At 32.1% G+C, this 19734-nt stretch overlaps 1 protein-coding gene across 1 annotated transcript in view; it reads left to right on the forward strand.

Moving 5' to 3' along the window:
* LOC129231748 (aconitate hydratase, mitochondrial-like) overlaps positions 1-19734 on the forward strand; it is a gene marked incomplete at its 3' end in the record, with an annotated part of 101417 nt that overhangs the window by 60923 nt on the left and 20760 nt on the right. The window contains 6 exon segments of the mRNA XM_054866111.1: positions 5957-6055; positions 6267-6371; positions 8642-8733; positions 9353-9458; positions 16878-17035; positions 18688-18761. Coding sequence (XP_054722086.1) covers positions 5957-6055; positions 6267-6371; positions 8642-8733; positions 9353-9458; positions 16878-17035; positions 18688-18761 — 634 coding nt within the window.

Genomic DNA, 19734 nt, shown 5'->3' on the forward strand with positions numbered 1-19734 from the left:
GGCATCCCTGAAACATATTTTATACAATAGATGAAAGAGCAACTGAATAGCTAAGCAGTGGTGTACTACTATTTCTTAAAATTATAATTTTCATACTTTTTAGATGAAAAATTCTTAAAATTAGTCTGTTTTCAATGTTTATCAGCTCAGAGTAACAGAAAAGTTTTGAAATGGTCTACAAATTTTTTGATCCATTTTGAAGATTAAAATATTTTCTACATTTTTTTTTCAAAAGGATCCCTAATGTTAAATTGAATGTTCTGTATTTCAATCTCGTGTGAGTAACCTTATGTTTCTGCCAAAATCAAATAAGCTTCACCAAAAATTGTTTGTTGTGTTTGAAGTTTGCCCTTTTGTATCCTGTAAGTATTGCAATTATTTTGATAGTTGGAAGTTATTTTGGCCTCTACTGCTTTCAGTGGACTTATTATAGTTCTTATTTTAGTTTTTAACAGGGCTATAAAAATCTATAAAATGTTACATGCCCTACCTGGCATGTTTGTCTAAGAAATACATGCCCAATTTTCCTTATTGTATATCAATAAAAACATTTGAATTTGTCGTACAGCATTAATCAAACGAATTATTTTATATAAATCATTAAAAAAAATAGTTTGAATAAATAGTACATAATAAGCCATTGTTAAATTTAACAAAATTTAAATTGTATAACGGGAAGAATCGCTTCCACGCAAATTGGAAACAGCAAACCATCTTAACAGTAGTGCTTGAAATAAATTTTGAGCTCCAAGTAAGGATATGTAGTTTTTCAATAAAATATGAAATAATCAAGTTCTAGGAAAACATATTTGATCAAAAAATTACATGCCCGGCCGGTGCATGTAAGGGTAAGAGATTCACGCCAGATCGGAATTTTTACATGTCGGGCAGTGTAATTTTCAAGCCCTGGTTTTTAAAGTCTTTGTTTGATTAATAAATTGTTAGTATGTGTTTTGTTTTTGAAAAAATATTATTTTTCAATCAATAACACTTATTTTCTATTCATTTTCAAAATAAAACATATTTCAATCGTTAACCCTCCCCCTCCCCCCCATATTTGAATTCGATTCTGAGACGACTCAAGTCTAAGAAGCAGGAAATGCATATTTTACAATAACGTTAGTATGTTACACATTTTTCTGAAAAAGATTTTAAAAAATGCATTTTAAACAAGGAACTAGTCCTTAAAAAGTAAAATGAACTCCTGCAAAACTCCTTACTTTTAATTTTCAAAGTTAAGTATGAACCCTGTCAAAGGTATTGGAGTAAATTGTTTATAATTTTGGATATGGCACAGATGCCCTGTTATTGTGAAAAGCAATTTTATGTTTGCTTTTACTTGTCTTATTTAAATTATATTATTATTATGTTGGTTCATCTCATAGTTTTGTACTAAAGTGCTTAATATTATTGTTAAGCTCTACATATCTAAATTGAACCAAAAAAAAATTGCAATAACAGGTACAATGTGATTAAAGTTAGTCACATTGTGTATATTTTGCATACATTTTACATTTCTACCTCTTCGCAAAACTTTTAGAACAATGAGCCATTTTACCTTTCTCTGGTTCTTTCTTTTAGCTCGCGTTATATATAAATTCCTAACTAACTTTGATATAAATACATTATACTCTGTATGAAACTTAAAAGTAGTAAATAATGAAAAAAATCTTAACATTATGTGTAGTGTTTTAAGTTTTATGAAGTTCAATAAATTATGTAATGTATGGGGAAGTTTTATATTTTTAGGTATTATAACTATTTTTAGGTAAACCTAAGATCAAAACGTGCGTCCAAACATTTTTTAATTTAACTGTGAGCTGCTTATATGAGTAAAATGAGCTGGGTATATATTTAGAAAAAAAAAGGTATTTCTTTTTATTGACCTAATTTTGTAACAATAATGCAAAGAAAAACCAAGCACATTCCACTGAACATGAACTTAATTAGCATGAAGCAACTTGCAGACCTGCCAACTGTCCCGTTTTTCACGGGAGACGCCCGTTTTTTACTCCATTCTCCCGGTTGTACGTTTGAGTATCCATTTCTCCCGGTTTTTTTTTCTTTTCGGGATTTTTCTTTTTTTTTAAAAAAAAATTAAACTTTATTTTCTTCCTTAAAATAGTTACTCACAGCCCTAATAGATGGCGTGGCTAGCAGAGCAAACCCTCACTGCTCAGTGAGCTTACGTTCGACGAGCACGACCGGTTAGTTAATCACGTGACAGCTAATGATCACGTATTCCAATCAACTGCTTAGAATGGTAACGGATGCGGTAACCGGTTGATCATAGAACGCTGCGGTTAATAACCCGTTACTGACCGGTAGACCGTTGAGGTTCGTCAAACGCAAGGTGAGTGGCAAACATCCAATGGGTGCGTTCGGAGTGTCAACCGCAATGCTTCCGGAGATGGTGTTTTGGTTTAACTCTACGTTGGCACTTCTACTTCTATCTCACGCATGCGCTGTTGCCGTTTTCGCAGTATTGTTCAGTTTTCAGACGCATGCTAACTGCGCCGCGTGTTTTCATCTTGCTCCTTGATCTACAGCGTGCGTTGTAGTTTAACATTCATCTTTAGCGATGTCTGAAAAAAAGAAATATCTACAAACTTATAAGAGCGATTATATGAGTGAATTCTCTTTCATGAAAAAATCAAATAAATACTTGTTATAACAAATGTTTTTTACTTATTATAGCATCGTTTAAAATTTTCTCCCTTAAAGCTTTGACTGGATTTCCCGTTTTTTTTTTCATAAGGTTGGCAAGTCTGAACTTGTAACATGCTAAAACTAGTGAAACTGAGCTTTTATACGCTCTTACAATATTCCAGAAACATATATTTATAAGATCAGAGAAACTTCCAGAACATTCCAAGACATTTCCAAGACAAAGTTGATTCAGAATTAAAATTCCAAATGTAGCAATGAAACACAGGGTTCATACGGGTTCCTGGAAAGTCATGGGGGGGGAAATTAACAAATTTCAGACCTGGAAAAGTCATGAAAAATTAATATTTTCATTAAAAGTCATGGAAATTTATTTAAAGTCGCAGAAAAATGTCTTGAGCAGTAGTAAAGTAGCTAAAATAGCATTAGAAATCTTGAGTGATTTCACAGTACTGCACGTAAAAGCTATTATATTTGAAATTTCAACAATTTAAAAAACAGTTTAGGAATCCTATTGCATCCACTTCTGTAACAGCCACCGGCTTTATTTGTAATGTGATTTACTGCTGGGACATAACTAATTTTGATTTCTCCATTATTTTCAGTACTTCTTATGTGTTATATTCTATATTAGTGGACTTGTATATTGATTTTGCCACGCCCACTCAAAAGGTGTCAATTGCATCCGAAATTATTTCAACTACTTGTCAGGGTTCGTAGGTGTCATGGAAATCCTGGCAAGTCAAGGGGGAAAAAATAGAATTTCTCTCTCAGACCTGGAAAAGTCATGGAAAAATGTCCTGGATAAAGAAAAAGTAACAGAAACTAAAGGAGCATTAGAAATCTTGAGTGATTTAACAGTATAGCACATAAAAGCTGTTAAAAGTGGAAAATTGAACAATTTCAAAATCAAATCTGAATTTTGAAATCTCATTGCATCCATTTCTTTCACAGCCGCTTGCCTTTTTTTTTTGTGAGGAGATTTTACTGCTTGGACATCACTTATTTTGAATTTACTGTTATTTTCAACACGTCTTATGTTTCATATTCTGTAGTAGCGAAATTTCATTCTTAGTATTGCCTTAGCCCTCTCAAAAAAAAAAAAAAGCAATTCAATGTCAGGAATCGAACATGTTCTGGAATTTCTGAACCTATTAATTTATATGCATTTGAAAATGTATAAATAAGTAAACAAAACAAGTATACTTTTAAATCAGAAGATTGATTCATTACTGAATGGTTTTTTTCAAAAAAGTTCTGGTTAGAAACATAAAAAACTAAACTATGTGGCTTGACTTTAAAGAACAAAAATACTGTCAAGTAACGTGGATGATTAAATGCACTGTTGACACTAAAAAAAGGCGACTTGAAGCAAATTTATTGAAACTTAGTGATGACTCATTCAACCTTTGTCCTTTTCGATATCATTCCGCCTGTTCATAAAAAAAAAATCAGACATTTAAGCATCATCATATTTGTTTCACTGCATTTTTACTTTACTTAAATTTATATGATGAAGACAAATACGAATAGTTTAGTTTACACTTATATTTTTTCCATTACGAGTAAGTTCTTCAATGAGGCTGTGGCATTCATGTAGACGTTTTGCTAATGCTCATTTTCAGAAATTAGCAAGTTTGAGATTGAATAGTGCTATTCTCTTCGTGTGACGAGGTCAAGAAAATTTTCATTGAAAATTTCGTAAAAAGAGTTACATTTATCAGAAGAAAATAAAGACTCGGGAGATAGAACATAGAAATAGGGGAGTTCTAATAGTCTAACATTACTGCCCAACATACAGTTCTTAAAACTGATCCATGTTGCCAACAGAAATATCTGGTTTAGAAAAATGAATTTGTGGATAAACGTGTCTTTACTTCAATGAACGAAAATACTGTCAACTTACTTGGATGATTAGAAGCACTGTTGATACCAAAGGGCAATATTTTTATGAGGTATTTATTATTTGGAAATTAGTAGTTTTTAATTAGTATTTAGCTCATTCAACCTTTGTCTCATTCATTACTATTCTACCCTATTTGTAAAATATTTGTTAGGCATTTAAACATCAGTATATTGTTTCACTATATTTTTACTTCTTTACTAATAATAAAGCTGAAAGTCTCTCTGTCCGGAGGATGTCTTGATGTCTGGATGTCTGTAGGATGTCTGTGACGCGCATAGCGCCTAGACCGTTCGGCCGATTTTCATGAAATTTGGCACAAAGTTAGTATGTAGCATGGGGGTGTGCACCTCGAAGCGATTTTTCGAAAATTCGATGTGGTTCTTTTTCTATTCCAATTTTAAGAAAAAAAATATCATAAGATGGACGAGTAAATTACGAAATTATCATAACGTGGAACCGTAACATGGGCACAAGCCAATTGGCGAGATACAAAATTATCATAACGTGGAACCGTAAGATGGGTACAAGCCAACTGGCGAGAAAATTCACCATACATTATTTGTAAATATACAGGCGAACCAAAAGATCTTTTGATTTTTCTATTACGGGCAAAGCCGTGCGGGTATCACTAGTTACTTAAATATATATGATTTATAGTTCATTAGTTTCTGCAGTGTGCACTGATATTTTTTCAGTCACAAGTCACAATGAGGTAGTTGTGTTCATGTAAAAGTTTTGTCAATGCCCGTTTTCGAAAAATGTCAAGTTTGACATTAAATAGTACTATTCTTTTCGTCTTGGCCGGGACTGGATCCTGGGTTTGAAGGGCTCGAAGCTCAATGCTGCCAATTGAGCCACTGTGATTATCTGCACTTGACACAATGCTATTACAATTTAAATTGATTATATGGGTCACAAACCCTTCAGTGTATATACATTGTGATATGGATATGTTTTATATTAAAATGATCTCTTCTTAAAATGGTGATAGTCATGTTTTTAAAATCTTGTTCACATATTCTTAAAAAAATAATTTACTAAAAAAATGTTAACATAAAGAAAATGCTATTGTGTAATTTTTGCTTTGAGTTATTAATAATAAATTTTGAATGTATTAAAAAATGAAAGGAAATGCTCGCATCTGCTCCCCTTCTCCTGTTAATGCTAACATTTGACTTTCTCCAGAACTCTGTTTAAAACTTTTTTCTTCACGCTACTGAAGATTTCAACTAATTAAGAAGTCATTTGGCATTAGCAACAACAATGTGATTAAAGTTAGTCACATTGTGTAGATTTTGCAAACATTTTACATTTCAGGAAAGCAAAAAGAAAGAATTATGATCTATTTATACTAAAACTTCATTTTCCTTGGATTAATTTCAGATGTTATCTTGAAAGTTGCTGGTATTTTGACTGTTAAAGGAGGAACTGGTGCAATAGTGGAATACTTTGGTCCTGGTGTAGATTCAATTTCTTGTACAGGTATGTAGACATTCTTGTAGTGCTTCATAACGCAGTTTTGATAAGGTATTTAAGGTAATGAATATTAATGTACTTGTCTTCTCTTTTAACTAAAATATTTTCATTATAATTAGTATCAAAGAATGATTTAATTCAACACTTGAATTTAATGATGTCTTTTTGTTATACTTTTATTATTATTAATATTTAATGTCTATTTTCAATTAATCAGGAATGGGAACAATTTGTAACATGGGAGCTGAAATTGGTGCAACAACTTCAATATTTCCTTACAATAAGAGGATGAGAGATTATCTAATATCTACTCGCAGACAAGGTAATGCTTATTTTTGTATCAAACACAGATAACTTTAACATGCAATTTACCCAAGTGTGATTCATGGATTGGAATAAAACTTTGAACATCAACAGAACATTTAAAACTATAGCCTCTACAATCCTACTACCAATCTGTTACAGATCCATGACCTCTCTGTTAAATAACAAATTTTAAGGAGATTTTCATCATGATAAAGGAGAAATGTCATTTTTGAGAAATAAACTGGAGGAATCCACAAATGATGTCATGCTTTGAGGGAGGAAGGGATTTGTGCAATTGAAGCATTTTGTGACAAAAAGTGTTGCATCAGACATTTTTTGTAACAATATGCTTAAAAAACAGCTTGACATGTGACAAGGAGAAGGAAGGGGGTAAGGTAAAATGTGATACTTTGTAATAAAGGGGAGAGAGGAGTGGAATAGGTTTTTGAATGTGACACCATTTGTGTGGGAGGATCTCGAAGGTGATATTGGAGATGATTATGAGACGTCTGCTCAATTTCTATTTTTCAATGTCTATTATTGAATTTTTAAAGAGCCTCTATTACATTAAAAAAGTGGTGAAACTTTGTCTGATGGTTCGATAAATTTAGTTATCATAGGATCGAATGAGAGAAATTAGAAGTTCGTGTATAATGCGTTCTTGAATCAATTTAGGCAGCTTTTGAAATAAATGTTGGCATTAAATTTCTGAAGATTTTTTTCATTATAAGCAGAGGGTTTCCGTGGAGCAACAAAGTCGGGGAAAGTCATGGATTTCGACTATGGTCCAAAATAGTCATGATTTTCAGCAAAAAATGCTCAAAAATCATGGGAACTGACAACTGGTCATGGATTGTTAGTTTAAGAACATGTAAAATTATCGAATCATACAGATTAAATGCAAAATTTACGCATCTTAGCCGTTTATTATGCTTTTATGTGTCAGCCCCAATTTTTCACATTTCGAAATCCGATTGCATCCCCTTCTATAATGTTAATTATAGAAATAATATTTACTATGTTTCTGCTATTTGGATATTTATAATGATGTGTTTAGCATTATTTTTAACCCTCCTAATGTGTCTAATTGTATAGTTGAGGACTTGTAGGCTTCTAATTTTGCCGCTTTCATTCCACTAAACAATTAGTCATTTCCATCCCAGTTGATTCAAGAGACTCTTAAAAATTGTCATTAATTTTCTGCCAGAACTTCAGTTAATGAGGTTTTGAGAAGATAAAATTGGCCTTAATTAAGTGAAGAATTAAGGACATTTAGAACATCGATGAAATAGAGAAATCGGTTAATTTTCTAGGTTAAAAATTTTTAAAAATCCCAAAATGTTGAAAACTCACAAAATAAAGAATTTTTTAAATATTTGTAGCCTATCCTAAAACTTAGGTGGTAATATGCCTGCTAAATTAATTAATACTTTAATATTTTATTTTTTCTGATTACTTTTTTTATTTGTTAGCTTTAATTTGAGTTATTACTAGATTATTGCTTGATACTTTAGAAAACTACTAGCTTATAAAAAAATTATAATAACTTTAAGTTTCATTAGTTGTTTATGAAATAAAATATTTATTTAAAAGAAATTCAAAAGAAATAGAAATCAAGCTTAAATGTTTTGCTGTTCACCAGTAGTTTGAGATCACTGTCGCTGCATGTTTAAAGCTTCTTTTATTTTGAATAATAATTTTTCAACAAAAGCTTTCAGTGGTTGAAAAATTTTTGTGTATCATATCAGAATTTTCAGAGAAAAAAAATATAAATTTGTTTACATGAATATGTTACATTTGTTTACATTCTTCCTATAGAAATTTTTGTATAATTTATTAGAATGCAAGAAATATTTTCAAAAATTTTAGATTTATAAATGTATGTCCTTGGTAGCAAAATAGTTAAGTTAAAATTCAAATTAGTTCATGTGTGTCATTGTTGCAAAAATTGATTTTTAGTTATAAGAGTAGCTGAGCTAGTTACATTTCACTTTAATTTGAATTTTTAGAAACATGTCCAAGGCATAAATGAGATGGTTGCATTTTAATTTTTACAAAACACTAGATATTCTTGTGAAACATTAATGTTTTTTTTTTCTGGAAAATTTGCTTCCTGTGAGTCATGGAAAGTTACAAGTAGAAGTCATGTAAAGTCAGGAAGTCATGGATATCAAAACTCAAAATGTAGCAGATACCCTGTATATGATTTTTCAGTTGCTTCTTTAAATTATTTTAAATCTTTTGCTCTTTTTGTAGCAATAGTGTAATTTATCATTTTTTTTATAGATATTGCCGAGCTAGCTGATGGCCATCATGATTTATTAACTCCCGATTCCGGTTGTGAATATGATAAAATTATTGAAATTAATTTGAGTGAGGTATAGTATTATAGATATTCTTACGAATTCTATTGAGCTTGATTCAATCATTAAATTAAAATGTTATTTCTTTAGTTTTAGAATACTAGCAGAATTCAATGTTATGCTTCAAGAATAAATCAATTAAAGATTTAAGATCTCATTCAGTTTACTGATACAAATAAAGACTAGGTCATATGAAATCTTAAGTACATAATTGCAGGTAGAAATGCCACATCAATGCCATCTTTTTTCCCCTTACTAATAAAAGTTCAAAGAACATCTATGGGAAATTAGGAATATGTTATAATTGTACGATTTTTTTAAATTTTGCAAATAGAGCAGTCTCTGAGACCTCACGTCCCTGTTACGTGCTACTTTTTCACCTCCCTTGTTACTGGTTAGATTAAAATCATTGACAGCCTGTTCAAATATGTTGTTTTTAATTCCAAGTGCTTATTTTTTAATTTATTATCCTGTTATAAGTCTTGGTGTTTGTATTTTCTTTCTGGTAGAAACAAGCCCTGCAAAATTAGTTGAAGATTATGCATGTAAATGCATAGATTATACACGTAGTTGTATAGAACTTATTTCTTTTAATTTTCAAGGAAAGCTTTCAGTTTGTGTTTATTTCATGTAGCTGGAACCTCATGTAAATGGACCATTTACTCCTGATCTTGCACATCCTATTTCACAATTGGGTAAACATGCAAAAGAAAATGGCTGGCCCCTAGATGTGAAAGTAGGTTCGTATAACATTTGTATTCCATTGACAGTGAAATATAGGTGTAGAAAATTTTAGTTGTAGTTTGTTGTTGCAAACGCAAATGTGTTAGCGTAATAAACATTTTACAATACTCTTAAAAACGGGTTAAAAGCAACAGTTCATTAGAAACAGCTTGGGCCTGTTTGTGAACCTTTCAAAAACTTATACACTTTAAAACTGAAACTAGTTTGGTGCCAATCCCGCCAAACTAAATTCTTTATATTCCCCGAAAATTGCATGCTGTGCTTTAAGTTTCAATCCTTTTACATCCTATAAACTTTTCAATTATTTCAAAAAATTTATTAACCTATGTTACTTTAATAAATTGACTTAATTTATTTCTTTTTTAGTAATTACAGTCAAACCTCCATATATCAAACTTCCACGTATCAAAATTTTCTATACATCAAAGTTCCAGCAAATTTCCATGTTCATTACATAGAACAATTGTTTCTATATATCAAAACAATCTCTGTACATCAAAAAAAAAAAAAAAATTGAATTCTGAAATTTTGAATTCAAATTATGTTTTTCGCAATCACGAACTGAGACAGGACCCTACTCAATAGAGTTATTGTTTCTAGAAACGGCTCCTGCCTCCCCCCCCCCCAGTCTGCCTCTCCTCCTGGGCGGTTATGTGTGCATAGTTGTGTGTGTGCGTAGACCTGTGTGTATGCACGTAGGCGTGTGTGAGTGTGTGTGTATGTGTAAACATGCGTGTGTGTAGGACATGGACGCCTCTGACCAAGAGAAGCGGATAGCTCAAAACCGGAGCAGCCGCGCCGCCAGCAGAGGACGGTGGGCGGTGGTGCTGCAAAGGCTTCTGGTCCGAATTGAAAAAGACACGGACACCAAAAACGGTCAAATGAGATCAATAAGTATCGTGATTGCTCAAAAAAAAATCCAGACATTCATAGATTTTTTTTCCACTTTAGACTGTTTGTCTCAAGAAAAATGAAAGTTCGAGGAGAAAGTTATGTTCACTAAAGGTTGCAACGAAACTCACAAGGAACCTGGGTTTGTGGGTTGTGTAGATAGGTTGTTGTTCCGTTCTGGAATTCTTAAATTCCCTCAGGTTTATTTCAAATCTTAGATGCAACCAGTTATACAGTAAAATCAGTTTCAAGTTATCCCTGTTGTCTGTTGATTATCATTCCTAGTCTTTTTAGCTTCAGTGAAAATCATTCAAGTTAAGTAAATTGATTTTTGACTTTTCTCTCAAATACATTGCCAAAACGAAAATCCCTTAATGTTGCCATTAAGTTGAATTGCCGAAGAATAAAAATATATATAGTCGCAAAAATGTCATTCCTGGCAAATTTAGTCTGCAAATTCCGTTATTATGGGAAATCGGAAAGCCGTAATGAAAGTACTTTAAGTTAATGGGAAACTCATTCAAAAACATGAAACGGTATTACAGTTGGCGAAAATTAGCTTTAATTTTAATATCTTGGTAAATTTTTAGGATAAACTAAGATCGTTTCTATACATGTTCAAAAAAAGTGTTAAGACTTCCGAAAAATATTATTTTTTTAAACTGCATTTAAGAAGCATAATTTCTGCCACACATACACATTCATCCATTTCTTTTAAAATATATTTAACAGAGTTCATACGGGTCATGGAAATCCTGGAAAGTCGTGGGGGAAAAAAAGCGAATTTCTCTCTCAGACCTGGAAAAATCATAGAAAATTGAAATTTTCATTCAAAGTCATGGAAATTTATTTAAAGTCATGAAAAAATGTTCTGGGCAAAGAGAAAATAACAGTAGCTAAAAGCGCATTAAAAATCTTGAGTGATTTAACAGTATTGTACATAAAATCTATTAAAACTAAAAAATTGAACAATCCCAAAACAAATCTGAATTTTTTAATCTCATTGCACCCACTTCTGTTGCAGCCACTTGTCTTTTTTTGCAATTTGATTTAATTGCTTGCACATCACTCATTTTGAATTTACCATTAGTTTCAATACTACTTATATTTTATTTTGTGTAGAAGCAAACTTGCACATTCTTGATTTTTGCCATGTCTACTCAAAAAATTCAATTGCATCTGAGTAAGTTCCCATCATTCGTAAAAACTTTATTATTAAATTAATCAGAGTTTATCTCAATTTGTTAAGGGTTTTAGAAAGTAAAGAGCTTTAGTCAGGCGATGGCACACAGAAATAGGAGAGTTCTATTAGTCTAAAACAGTAGTGCCCAACATACGGCCCGCAAAACTCATTCAGGAATTAAACACTGTTTTGGGCTTTCTGAACCTATTAATTTATATGTATTTGAAAATGTGCAAAAAAGTAAACAAGTACATTTAAATAAGATGATTTATTCACTACTGATTTTTTTAAAAATAAATATCCGATTTAGAAAGATGAATTTACTACAGAATGTGGATTTACTTTAAAGAACTAAAATACTGTCAAGTTATGTGGATGATTAAATACATTGTTGACACTAAAAGGCAACTTTTGAAGCAAATTTATTGAAACTTATTAACGACTCATTCAACCTTTGTCCTATTCATTATCATTCTACTTGTTTATAAAAAGACTATTAGACATTAAGCATCATTATATTCCATTCACCATATTTTTATTTAAATTTATATGATGAAGACAAATAAAAAGAGCTTCGTTTTTTTTTTTTTTTTTGGTGTACGCTGATATTTTTTCAAACACAAGTAAGTGCTTCGATGAGGTAATGGTATTTTAGTAAAAGTTTTGCTAGGCTCATTTCCAAAAATTAGCAAGTTTGATAGTAAATAGTACTATTCTCTTCATATAACAAGGTTATGAACGTTTTTATGAAGTCATGAAAAAGTTTTGGAAAAGTCATAAAATTTTTTTATCCAAATGGAGTATGAATCCTGATTTAAAAAAGTAGTTTTTTAACACACATTGTTTACTGGCTGCCATGCATACCTGCATCTATTTCTTTCAAATTATGAAATAAGATATACAGTCGACTCTCGATATCTCGAAGTACGAGGGACCAAGAAAAAGATTCGACATAGCCGAAGTTCGAGATATCGAAAACTAACTATTATTTCCCTTCTGAAACAATTGTAAAAGTAATTAAATAAAACCACACATAAATGCTCAGATAGGAGAGAAAACTTGTATTAGTTCCCCCCCCCCCCCCAAAAAAAATACAAAAGTGTGTAAAACTTGAAGAACATAAGCAAAAATAATATTACTAATAAAAAAATGTATTTCTTACTTCACATTTAATAAATATTGCTTTATACTTGCTTGTTTTTTTGAATTAATATTTCTGCTATGTATGAAATCATTAATTTTACTCATGGCATTGAATATATCCTGTGGAACATTTTCCCGACTTTCAATAGAACGATGAATAATCGATAGTGCATTACTAACATCTGCATTTGTTGGCAAATCATTATGTTCAGAAATTTCAATTTTCTCTTCATTGTCCGTACCATCTTCTTTAGCTGTTACTTCTGCAATGATATCTTCATCGCAAAGTTCACCGCAGGTAATGAGCTCGGAGTCGACGTTTATGAAGTCAGAAAGTTCCAATGATTGTTCTTGAAACACATCTCTGAACTCGTTGTCCAAACATTCGTTAACCTCATCAACAATATTGGGAGCACTTGAAGGAAAGAATCCGCATTTCTGAAAACAATGAGCAATTGTGTCTTGGGAAACATCATTTTGCCAGGCACTAAAAACCATTCGAAGAGCATCTAATACCGATATGGAACTTGTATGCTCTTTATTACTTTCAATATCGTTGATGAGCTTTCTAATTACTCGTTTCCTATAATGCACTTTTAAATTACGAATTACTCCCTGATCAGCTGGCTGAAGTTTTGCCGTTGTATTTGGTGGGAAGAATTCAAGCTTAATTGACTTTAAATTTTTTAACTTTGGATGTGCTGGACAATTGTCCACAAACAGCAAAACTTCTCGAGATTTTTTATGAAAACTGAAATCAAGTTTTCTCACGTATTCTTCAAACAGCTCGCTGGTCATCCAGGATTTCTTATTGCTTTTGTAATTTACCGGCAAAGATTTGACGTTTTTAAAGCAACGTGGGTTTTTCGATTCACCAATAACTAAGAGGGGTAATTTTTCTGATCCATCAGCATTGGCACCAACAAGAACAGTTAAGCGATCTTTGCTCATTTTTCCTCCAGCGCAGGACTCTCCTTTGAACATTAAAGTTTTTTGGGGAACACATTTGTAGAATAATCCGGTTTCATCAATATTAAAGACGTCTGATGCTTTGTAACCAAACAGTAGGGTGGGAAGTCTTATTCTCCATTCTTCACAAAGACTTTCCGGGACGTCTTTAGCTTCTCCATGTAAATTCCGAAAAACTATATTATGACGAGCTTTAAACCTCTCGAGCCATCCACTGCTTGCTACAAAGTCCATGTGTCCAAGGAGTTTGCCAAAATCAAGTGCTTTTTCACGAAGGAGAATTCCACTCACAGGGATTTCAGTCCGCTTATGCTCATAATTCTTAAACCATTTCAAGAGTGCCGTTTCAATGTCGGTGTATGTGCACTCCTTGATTTTTTTACGATTAAGATTTGCAGAACCGCCCTTTGTTTCGTAATGTTCTAATATTTTTTCTTTGTTCGACATTATTGTCGATAATGTATTCGGTGGTATGCCATATTTCAGGGCCAAGTCCTTTTTATTAACGGTAGGATTATTCTCTACATCTTTAATTAAATCGACCTTTTCTTCAATAGTTAAAATTTTTAGCTTTCTCTTACTCATTTTTCAAAACGCTGAGCATGCAATCATTTACTAAATGCTATGAGTGCTAAAAAGCTGAGATCAGCGAAGCTTCAAGTGAGCAGTTCCAAGTTCAATTGGTGGGTCACTAACTGGTTTAGCCCTCACCCAGGGGGTATTACACGTGCTCTCTTTCTTGCTAATCCCTTATCAACGTCTGGTCTATCTCCCTTTTGTACTCGTTCTAACAGAGCCACTGAAAAGAACTTATCGAAGCGTGAACAAGCAACGCGTGAACGAGTGCATTTTAGCTCTTTCTCTCGTCAAAAGAGGTGGCGACCTGTCAATTACGCCCCCGTCTTCAAAGCCCTAACAAAATGGAGCAGGTGGTGAAAATAGCAGAATTTTCTCCGTCATTTTACGGTCAAGTTGGTTTCGCTACTGATAATCAGGACAATAAATGTTAAGAGATGTCTGTCTCAAACTTCGAGATAAGCGGAGTGAACTTCGAGTTAACGAAAAAAAACCCCATTAAGAACATTAGCAGAAGTTTGGGACCATCCAAAAACTTCGACATAAGCGGAAATTTGAGTTCAGCGAAGTCGAGATATCGAGAGTCGACTGTAGTTTTTAACTCATTATCTGCCAGTTACAACTGATGTTTAGTAACAAAAGTGGGGGAATTATAAAAGGGAAGCCAAATTGCAGAAAAATATGGAATTGCTTTTAGATTATTAACTGGATTATAACGATTCTTCAGAATGTAGAAAGATTCCCAAACAATCAAGGTCTGAAGAATTAAGGCATTTCTAAAGTTCTGCAATTTGGCTTCCATTTTTATAATTTTTTCTGATTTAATTTATTTATTAGCAGTTTCATTTTATCAGCAAAATTGAGATTTTTGATGAAATTTATTGTTTAACGGTTTCTCTTCCTATGGAATCATGTAATAAATTCTATTTTGTCTTGTTTATTTTAATTTGAAATTTTTGCTATTTAAACTGTCTACTGTTCATCCTTTTTGCTTTCAACGGTTGTCTTTTCATCCAAAAACTCACCATTTGCATTGAAAAAGAGCTACACTAAGCCCTCTGTATGCAGTAATCTGCTGATTTTGTGTTTCAAAACATTGCTGATTTCCATTTACTTTTCCAGTATTTATTTATATCTTAACACTAGTTAATTCTTTTTTAAGTAATCAAGATTTTTTATTGGTTTCACTACACAAGGTAGGTTTTTTGCTCTATGTTTAAAACCATCTTTTTAACAAATTCAAACAAACAAATCTACATATGGTTATGCTATTATGGGAGATTAGGAGAACATGAGCAAAAATTCAATCTCAAACGTGATAAAGCATTTATCAACTTCATTCAAAAACTTGATTCAAAGTGCATGAGGTAGTCTTTAAGATTCATTTGTATGCCATAGTTTTATGATGGTTAAGTTATTAACCTCAAAGCAAAGCACTTCCTTTTGTATATTTTCTCATACTTCTTTCCCATTCAGGGCTCAAAACTAACAGTGGTACACTGGCCCCAGACCACAAAAACATCCATTGGACTAGCAGAATATTGATTTTAACAACCCATGGCGGCAGTGAAGATTTATCCCCATTTTCGTTTCAAAAATTTTAAGCGTCATTATTTTTGAGGAAAATGTCGCACCTTTATTTACAACATGGAAGTTTTTGCAACAAAAGATGTGTTTAGAAATTTATATAACATACTATTTTGACCATATCTTCCTTCTCAAAGCAACAAGTGAGTTGTTGGTTTAATTCCCTGAACAGTATTGGTGTTATGGAAAGTTGACTGCTGTTTCTTTCTTTTCCCCATTTCTCTATGTTATTCAGTCGGACCCCATTTAACGAATTCATCAGAACCGAAACTTTTATTTGTTAAATCGGGGTTATTTGTAACATCGGGATGTTTTAAAAACTGCACTTACGTTATCTAAAACCCCTAACAAACGACTACACAACTATATCCATAATTAGAAAGTGTACACTTTTTATTTAGCATTTCACGACTTAATACACACTGGTTAATTTGTAATTTTAAACTACTAAGTGATAGATCTTTGACTATTTCCTTGATACTTGGCTCGAAATATTTCTTTAAACTTTATGGAGAGAAGAAAATACTGTGTCATTTCCAGGCCATGTAAAGCATTAGAAAAAGTAAGTTTTAATGGGAGTTTCATTATTGCTTTTTGCATCAGAATTCGAAGAAAAGTCTCTTTCTATTTTGGAAAGTATGGATAAAACATTTGGAAAACAATCCAATATTTCCCAACTCAAATTAACAAAAAAAAAATTTTTTAAGGCTGTTAAAATAATTTGTTAATTCGGGGTTTATAATTCGCTAAATATTGGTTTTAGCCTTCATTTTTGTTGGTGGAAAAAGAAAAATTCATTAAATTGCAAAATTTGTTAAATTGAGGTACATATCTGTTCAAACCTTTTTTTCTTTAGCTTTTCGTTTTTTAAAACCAGGAAGCAAAAATAAACCATGAAAAGTGCACAGATCAGTGAAATTTTTCAGTTACTGATCCGCTGATCCAGTGACTCATTTTTGTACATTGCTATTGAAAAATTATGTTAACTGTTATCGTAAAAGTTCTTGCATTTAAAAATATATACCTTTGAGATGAATTTGAGTTGGCTTTCCATTTTTGTGTGTAGGACTCATAGGGAGCTGTACTAATAGTAGTTATGAGGATATGGCCCGAGCAGCATCGTTAGCAAGGCAAGTCCTGGGCCATGGAGTAAAATCAAAAGCAATATTTACTGTCACTCCTGGTTCAGAACAAATCAGAGCTACAATTGAAAGAGATGGCCAAGTAAGTACTACTACTTAATATTCTTCCCCTTAATAACAGGCCTCTAAGCAGTTCTGTGTAATCCTCTTATATCATACAGTGACATCACCACCACATTTCCATAGTGGACGCAGCTAGTGTTATTAATTTCTCTACTTTTTGTCAATACTATTTGCGTTTTGAATTGATTTGTTTTTAAACTTTGTTTGCTATTGAAACCAAACCTGTTCAGCCAACTTCTTTTTCAGACAATATATCTTGGAACATTCTTCAAGACCCATAAAATCACAAGTCTTGTGTCTTTGATTGATGAAGCAACTTTTAATAGAAACCAAGTTTCTTTTCTGACAATGTTTTTTTATTTCAACCGAAGATGGCCCTCTGTTTTTACCGCCGTACATTTAATGTTCATCTTTCTAGCCACTATTGTTCATTGTTTCTTCCCGTCATTATTTTAAGACAAGTGTTAGTTTTTAGTTTCAACACAAATATTTTTTTTTTTTTGCTTTGTTTTTGTTTTATTGAAGTACATTGCTGTGTAAAGGTTTTCTCATTTATTATTATTTTTTTAAATCGTGTTAGTTTCAAACTGTATAATAGGTTGTAGTGTTATATGAAGGATTTCTCAGTTTCTTCTATTGAGTTAAAGTAAAATCTTGCTGTCAGAGCACTACATGTACTCCATGACTCTTTTCCTTTAATCTGTATTTTGAATAATATTCCTTATCCCAACTTAAATTTTGTTAAATAGCTTGAATGTTAATGTCCTAAGCTGTGAACAAAGCCTATAGTTTTCTGTTAGATTATTGTACCTGAGAAAGCCCATTCTTATTTTAATTTTCATCACCCTTTTTAAGCAGCTGTGTCATGTTGAATGATTTTTAAGAGTTGGATGCTAAGTATTGAGTATGGGACATGATTCAGCTGTTTAAATTTATTAAAATGAAAGATGTTACGGGGTTAAAGTTTAGCACTGAAAACAGGACAAGGGGTCATTGTTTTAAGCTATTTAAATCTCAGGCTAACATGGATATTAGGAAAAATTATTATTTTAGCAGGGTAGTGGAACCTTGGAACAGCTTACCGGAAGAGGTGGTAATGAGTAAAGGAGTAGACAGTTTTAAGAGGGCCATTGATCTTCACTGGGGATTGTAAATTGACTAGGACCAGTCTAGCTGGGCCCAGAGCCTGTTGCTGGTCGTCACTTTTGTATTTGTATTTGTATTGTTGTCCTTGCCTCCCAGCCAAGTAATAATCCCAAAACAATAGAAAGGGGAGAAGTTTTCAGGTGGGGGGAGGGGGGTTAAAAGTTAGTGATATAGAACTATACCTTTTCTAATGTGTAACTTGTAAATGTTTTTCAAAATCAAGGTTATGTAAAAAGAATTTGTTAAGTAAAAATTGGTTGAATGTAGATTCCTTTACATATTTAACATATCATGTCAGCTGTTACAAACGCATATTTTTACTATAATTCTTGTAATTGAATTTTTCAGTAGAAAGTTTAAATTACATGCATTTTCAAGAATTTGTTTCATCTTTGATATTCATCCTCAATGAAAATTCTTGCTTTATTCTTTTCCATTATTTTTAAATGATTTTCTGTTTTAAAACTTTAATACATTCCCCTTTAAAATGAAAGCCTAAATATGCACTCATTTTCTTTTTTAAAGGCCCAAACATTAAGAGAATTTGGTGGAGTTGTTCTTGCCAATGCTTGTGGGCCTTGCATCGGACAGTGGGATAGGTAATATTTTCATATATTACATGTTAATGTATTTACAATTCATGAGGTGTGTTCACATTTTAATCAGTGCCAGTGCATCAAGAGTATCAAAGAATAAATCTGCACTTGAGAATTTGGCTTCAGTCTGAGGTGATGCAGGAGAGTTTATATGGCGTATATACTTAAGGTGACTACACATCCTGTATTGAACAAAACAGTCCCGTACATCCTTGTACATATTGAAATGTCCCGTTTTCTGTGATGATAGAACCAAGCACTGATTGTTTTTGTCTGCCGTAAATGTTTTTATAAAGATCAACTTTTTTTTTTTAGGTATAGATGCCTAAAAATGGTAGTTGTCAGGTTTTGAGGGAAAAATATATGTGGTTATCTTATATGTTCTGGCTCTAAAATTCTTGTTGTGACATGTACTAAAATTTTTTCATTTATCCTGAAATTTTTGTGTGTTATGCTTTTGTGTTTTCTACACATTATGTCAAAATTTTCAATTATGTACGTGGGAAGTTAGTCAGATTTTTTATCTTCAAAATTTAGATTAAATCAACATTTTACTTTTTATTTAGATGGATAAAGCACTTAGATTTTGATTAACATATTTCCTTTTTATAAGCCATTAATGACAACTCAGTACTACAAATTGTCACATAAATCTATACATATAATAAAATAAGATGTTTGTGTGTGTGGCACGCATCCCGGGAAAACGGTAAGGCGTAGAAAGATGAAATTTGGTGTACGGGTGCAGTTTTTGCTGAAGATGTGCACCTCGGGCTTCGATTTTTGATATTTTAATTAGAAAAAAGTTATTTAATGTTTTATGTGATTTTTAGCGCTTTTAACCAGACAGACCCCGAACCAACCACGCCAGACGAATATTTTTTGTGCTACAGTGTAGGAAATTTAATTTTAAATATGATAAATGAAAAAATTTTGAAGATTGAGCAATTTTTGTATTTTTTATAGATTTTTGAAA

This window comes from Uloborus diversus, chromosome 1 (genome assembly GCF_026930045.1).
Source record: "Uloborus diversus isolate 005 chromosome 1, Udiv.v.3.1, whole genome shotgun sequence".
Classification (NCBI taxonomy): Eukaryota; Metazoa; Arthropoda; class Arachnida; order Araneae; family Uloboridae; genus Uloborus; species Uloborus diversus.